This window comes from Chiloscyllium plagiosum, chromosome 15 (assembly GCF_004010195.1).
Source record: "Chiloscyllium plagiosum isolate BGI_BamShark_2017 chromosome 15, ASM401019v2, whole genome shotgun sequence".
NCBI classification, from domain to species: domain Eukaryota; kingdom Metazoa; phylum Chordata; class Chondrichthyes; order Orectolobiformes; family Hemiscylliidae; genus Chiloscyllium; species Chiloscyllium plagiosum.
The window spans coordinates 624,563-630,953 of NC_057724.1; the positions used below are offsets into that span (position 1 = coordinate 624,563).

Here is a 6,391-nt window from a genome sequence, read left to right on the forward strand (position 1 = left end):
GTTAAAAACATTGGGCAACCTATAATTAGGCTGAGTAAACTGATTAACTAGTTTAGTACTATCAGACCGAATACAGCAACACCTCAGAAACACTAAGCTATGGAGAGAGTGAGGTGCTAATTCTGGTTTGTGGTTGTCTATTTTTGATTGCAGTGCAAGCTTGTGTTTATCCTGTGCTCTCCCAGCTTGCACTGAGTGATGTTAAACATCCGTTTCCTCTGCATGTTTTTCTGTGAGCAGAACGTAAAAGATGAATGTACTAAGTGTGAAGCCTTTATCATGGAGAATCTCTCCTTTTATTCTTCCTTGCAACAAATATGTAAATGTTTCCAATGGATTAGGTGGTAAGTATGCAAGTTTTACAAGAAGTTTTCTTGAAAGAGGCAGTATATTGTAATCAGTTTATGTAAGAACTCTGTAAAGGCCTAGTTCCTAAATTTCAACACAGAATTCTATTTGCAATGTGCTTCATTGCCTTTAGGACAAATCAAGTTCAAGAAAGATAACATAGAAATACAGTTTTTTGGGGACCAAATTCAAAACTTGAGCACTCATAAATCTAGTCCCAAACTCATACATGACGACCCTGCTGGAATTTTTTTTTGTGCAGATATTAAGGATTGAAAGATTTGAGGCTTCAGACAACCAGCATTTACAGCACACTTTTAGCATTGGTGAGAAGTGATATTTGTTTCACAGCAGTTTTTAACTTGAGTAATGTTAATTTGGAAGTAATACCTGACCTGATTCCCATGCAGAGTAGGCTCAAGAGATCGAACTATCTGATGCAGAACTTCTAAAACTGGGATGTTCAATGGAACAGTTGGGGTGCGTGCGCATTTTAGACTCAGTGTAATTATAGCATCAAATATATTCCTTCATTTTATTTATAGGTTGCGTTGTGTGCTTTGTCCACATAGCTGCAAGAAATCATAGGTGTGACTCTTGAAACCAAATTACACCTGCCTGTTCTCTGCCTCTTAAGGATCCTTCTCCTTCTTTGAATATTTCACTTTGTTTCACACTATGTATCTCATTTAAAATCCTTGTTACAAACTCCATTCCCTTGCTATCAAGCAGCTTTCTTGTTTTCTTTAGCACATGTCTGTGACGGAAACTTCTTTGTTTTATTTGAGCCTGAAATGAGCTTCTAACCACATGTGCAAGCAATGGGAATGCCAACATCCGCCATCATAACAGGATCTGATTCCACTTCTGCCTCGGCTGATCTACTGCAGAAATTGTCTTCATAGAATATCATAGAATCCATAGAATATCATAGAATCCATACAATGTGGAAACAGGCCCTTTGGCCCAACAAGTTATGGGCAGCACGGTGGCACAGTGGTTAGCACTGCTGCCTCACAGCACCAGAGACCCAGGTTCAATTCTCGCCTCAGGTGACTCACTGTGTGGAGTTTGCATATTCTCCCCATGTCTGTTGAGGTTTCCTCCGGGTGCTCCGGTTTCCTCCCACAATCCAAAAATGTGCAGGTTAGGTGAATTGGCCATGCTAAATTGCCCGTAGTGTTAGGTGAAGGGGTAAATGTAGGGGAATGGGTCTGGGTGGGTTGCGCTTTGGCGGGTCGGTGTGGACTTGTTGGGCCGAAGGGCCTGTTTCCACACGGTAAGTAATCTCATCTAATCTAAAGTTGACACCGACCCTCCGAAGAGTAACCCACTCAGACCCATTCCTGATACCCTATATTTACCCCTGACTAATGCACCTAACCTACATATCCCTGAATGCTGTGGACAATTTAGCACAGCCAATTCACCTAATCTGTACATCTTTGAGCTATGGGAGGAAACTGGAACACCCAGAGAAAACCTACACAAACTCTGGGAGAGTATGCAAACTCCATACAGACAGTTGCCCAAGGCTGGAATTGAACCCGAATCCCTAGTGCTGAGAGGCAGCATGCTAACCACTGAGCCACCGTGCTGCCCGTCTTCTGTCCCCTGGACTTGAATATTTCTTGCCTGCCTTGCACTGTCCATAAGTTTAGCTCATACAGAACTCCGCTTCTACTCTGTTCTTCGATCACCTTTTTTCTCCTTGACAGCTGGTTATTATATCAATTTTTAAAATTCATCTTATTTATTGGATTCTGCCTTGGCCTTGCTCCCTCCTTATCTGTTCAGTCTCTTGTAGCCCAGCAACTATTTGTGACATCTTTTATTCATTAATGAGTGTCACTGGCTGGGTCAGTTTTTTTTTACCTTAATTACCTTGGAGGAAGTGATGATGCCCTGCTGTCTAGGATCATTCATACTGCTGTTAGGTAGTGAGTTTCAGGATTTTGAACTAGCAACAGCAAAAGAACAATGATATAGTTCCAAGTCAGAACAATGAGTCACTTCGAGGAGGACTTGGAGGAAGTGATGTTGCATCTGCTCCCCTTATTCTTTCGTAGAGGTGTGGGTTTGGAAGATGCTGGTCAAGGAGCCTTGGTGTGTAACTGCATTGTATGTTGTAGATGGTACACATCACTGTCATTTTGTCAGTGGTGAAGTGGGGTGGGGGGGGGGGGGGGGGGTGCGGTGAATGCTGAAGCTGGTGAATGTGGTGCCAATCAAATGGGGTGCTTTGTCCTGAATGGTGTCAAGCTGAGTGTTTTGGAGTCTACTCATACATTTCAATGAGGGTACATATTCCATCACACTTCTGATTTGTGCCTTGTAAAAGATAGAAAGACTTACAGTAGTCAGGAGTGAGCTATTCACTGCGGAGTATCCAGTCTCTGACCTGTTGTAGCCACAGTATTAATGTGGTTGGTTCATTTCAGTTTTTGACCTCCCAGGTTTTCCTAGTATTAATTATTCCATCATTGGTAATCTGAGTACATAAGCTCTGGAACGTTCTCCCTAATTCCCCTTGCCTATCTACTCCACTTTTTCTCCCTAAAATTAACTGTCTCCTAATGGGGTTTGAACAAAGAACAAAGAAAATTCCAGTACAGGGACATGCCCTTTGACCCTCTAAGCCTGCAATGATCCAGATCCTCTATCTAAATCTGTTGCCTATTTTCTAAGGATCTCTATCCATTTGCTCCCTGCCCATTCATGGGCACCACGGTGGCTCGATAGTTAGTGCTGCTGCCTCATTAGTCAGGGGTAAATGTAGGATAATAGGGGGGAGGGGAATTGGTCTGGGTGGGTTACTCTTCAGAGGGTCAGTGTGGACTTGTTGAGCTGAAGGGCTTATTTTCACACTGTAGGGATTCTATTCTATATACATCTTAAATGACACCATTGTGCCCGCGTCTACCACCTCTGCTGGCAATGTATTCCAGCCACCCACCACTCTGTGCATAAAGAACTTTCCACGTATGTTTCCCCTAAACTTTTCCCCTCTCACTTTGAACTCATGACTCCTAGTAATTGAGTCCCCCACACTGGGGAAAAAGCTTTTTGTTATCCACCCTGTCTATACCTCATGATTTTGTAGACCACAATCAGGTCCCCCCCAATCACCACCTTTCTAATGAAAATCATCATAAACTACTCAACCTCTTTTCATAGCTAGTGCCCTCCATTCCAGGCAACATCCTGATGAGCCTCCGCATCATCCTCTCCAAAGCATCCACATCCCTTTGTAGTGACCAGAATTGCATGCAGTATTCCAAATGTGGCTGTACCAAAGTCTTAAACAACTGTATCATGACCTGCCAACTCTTGTACTCAATACCTTGTCTGTTGAAGGAAAGCATGCACTATGCCTTCTTGACCACTCTATCAACCTGCATTGCCTGAACTGACCTGAATGGAACTGAACACCCAGACCTCTCTGTACATCAATTTTCCCAGGGCTTTTCCATTTATCGTATAGTTCACTCTTGAATTGGATCTTCCAAAATGCATCACCTTGCATTTACCTGGATTGAACTCCAGCTGCCATTTCTCTGCCCAATTCTCCAATCTATCTATAATTCTGCTGCATTCTCTGACAGTTCCCTTCACTATCTACTACTCTACTAATCTTCGTGTCATCTGCAAACTTGCTAATCAGACCACCGCTGCCTTCCTCCAAATCATTTATTTATGTCGCAAACAACAGTGGTCCCAGCACAGATCCCTATGGAACACCAGTAGGCACAGTTCTGCACTTTAAGAAACTCCCTTCCACTTCTATTCTCTGTCTCCTGTTGCCCAGCCAGTTCTCTATCCATCTAACTAGTATACCTGGAACCAATGCAACTTTACTTTGTCCATCAGTCTACCATGGGGAACCTTATCAAATGCCTTACCATGTATATGACATCTACAGCCCCTTTCCTCATCAATCACCTTTGTCACTTCCTCAAAGAATTCTATCAAGTTGGTAAGGCATGACCCTTCCTGCACAAAACCATGCTGTTCCAAAAGGGAACAGATCCTATCCCTCAGTTTCTTCTCCAGCAGTTTCCCTATATCTGGTGTCAGGCTCACCAGTCAATAATTATGTGGAATATCCCTGGTACTCTTCTTAAATAAGGGGACAGCATTAGCAATTAACCAGTCCTTTGGGACATCACCAATGTTCAAGGATGCTGCAAAGATATTTGTTAAGGCCCCAGCTGTTTCCTCTCTCACTTCCCTCATTAATCTGGGATAGATCCCATCTGGTTCTGGGGACTTGTCCACCTTTAATGCCTTTTAGAATACTCAACACTTCCTCCCTCCTTATGCTGACTTGACCGAGAGGAATCAAACATCTATCCCTAACCTCAACTTCTGTCATGTCCCTCTCCTCGGTGAGTACCAATGCAAAGTACTCATTAAGAATCTCACCCATTTCCTCTGACTGCATGCATAACTTTCCTCTTTTGTCCTTGAGTGGGCCGACGCTTTCTCTAGTTACCTTCTTGCTCCTTATTTATGAATGAAAGGCTTTGGGATTTTCCATAACCCTGTTTACTAAAGAAGTTTTATGACTCCTTTTAGTCATCTTAATTCCTCATTTCAGATTGGTCCTACTTTCCTGGCATTCTTCCAAAGCTTCGTCTGTTTTCAGTCGCCTAGATCTTATGTATGCTCCCCTTTTCCTCTTCGCTCGTCTCACAATTTCACCTGTCAACATGCAACATACAGCATAGAACAGTACAGCGCAGTACAGGCCCTTTGGCCCTCAGTGTTGTGCCAGCCTTTTATCCTAATCTAAGATCATAAGACCATAAGACATAGGAGTGGAAGTAAGGCCATTCGGCCCATCAAGTCCACTCTGCCATTTAATCATGGCTGATGGGCATTTCAACTCCACTTACCTGCACTTTCCCTGTAGCCCTTAATTCCTTATGAAATCAAGAATTTATCAATCTCTGCCTTGAAGACATTTAACATCCTGGCCTCCGCTGCGCTCCGTGGCAATGAATTCCATAGGCCCACCACACTCTGGCTGAAGAAATATCTCCTCATTTCTGTTCTAAATTGCCCCCCTCTAATTCTAAGGCTGTGTCCACAGGTCCTATTCTCCCTGCCTAACGGATACAACTTCCCAGCGTCCACCCTTTCTAAGCCATGCATTATCTTGTAAGTTTCTATTAGATCTCCCCTCAACCTTCTAAACTCTAATAAATATAATCCCAGGATCCTCAGCCGTTCATCGTATATTAGGCCTACCATTCCAGGGATCATCTGTGTGAATCTCCACTGGACAGACTTCAGTGCCAGTATGTCCTTCTGGAGGTGTGGGGCCCACAATTGGACACAATATTCTAAATGGGGCTTAACTAGAGCTTTATAAAGTCTCAGAAACGCATCGTTGCTTTTATATTCCAACCCGCTTGAGATAACTGACAGCATTACATTTGCTTTCTTAACCACAGACTCAACCTGCAAGTTCACCTTTAGAGACTCTTAGACTAGCACTCCCAGATTCCTTTGTGCTTTGGCTTTATGAATTTTCTCACCGTTTATTTGGTTAAGAAAAAGAAGGAAGCATATGTCAGGTATGGACAGGATAGATGGAGTGAATCCTTAGAAGAGTATAAAGAAAGTAGGAGTATACTTAAGAGGAAAATCAGGAGGGCAAAACGGGGACATGAGATAGCTTTGGCAAATAGAGTTTAGGAGAATCCAAAGGGTTTTTACAAATATATTAAGGACAAAAGGGTAATGAGGGAGAGAATAGGGCCCCTCAAAGATCAGCAAGGCGGCCTTTGTGTCGAGCCACAGAAAATGGGGGAGATACTAAATGAATATTTTGCATCAGTATTTACTGTGGAAAAGGATATGGAAGATATAGACTGTAGAGAAATAGATGGTGATATCTTGCAAACTGTCCAGATTACAGAGGAGGAAGTGCTGGATGCATTGAAACGATTAAAGGCGGATAAATCCCCAGGACCTGAGCAGGTGTACCCAAGAACTCTGTGGGAAGCTAGAGAAGTGATTGCTGGGCCTCTTGCTG

The 6,391-nt window shown here is 43.1% G+C and overlaps 1 protein-coding gene across 7 annotated transcripts in view; it reads left to right on the plus strand.

Annotated features, from left to right (window-relative positions):
• Positions 1-235: 235 nt before the first annotated feature.
• Positions 236-6,391, plus strand: part of LOC122557037 (utrophin-like) — a 688,507-nt gene continuing 682,351 nt past the window's right edge. For all 7 annotated transcript variants that reach the window (XM_043704260.1, XM_043704256.1, XM_043704261.1 and 4 more), the window contains exon 1: positions 236-344. In XM_043704260.1, coding sequence (XP_043560195.1) covers positions 251-344 — 94 coding nt within the window. In that variant the 5' untranslated portion in view covers positions 236-250. The remainder of the gene's footprint in view (positions 345-6,391) is intronic.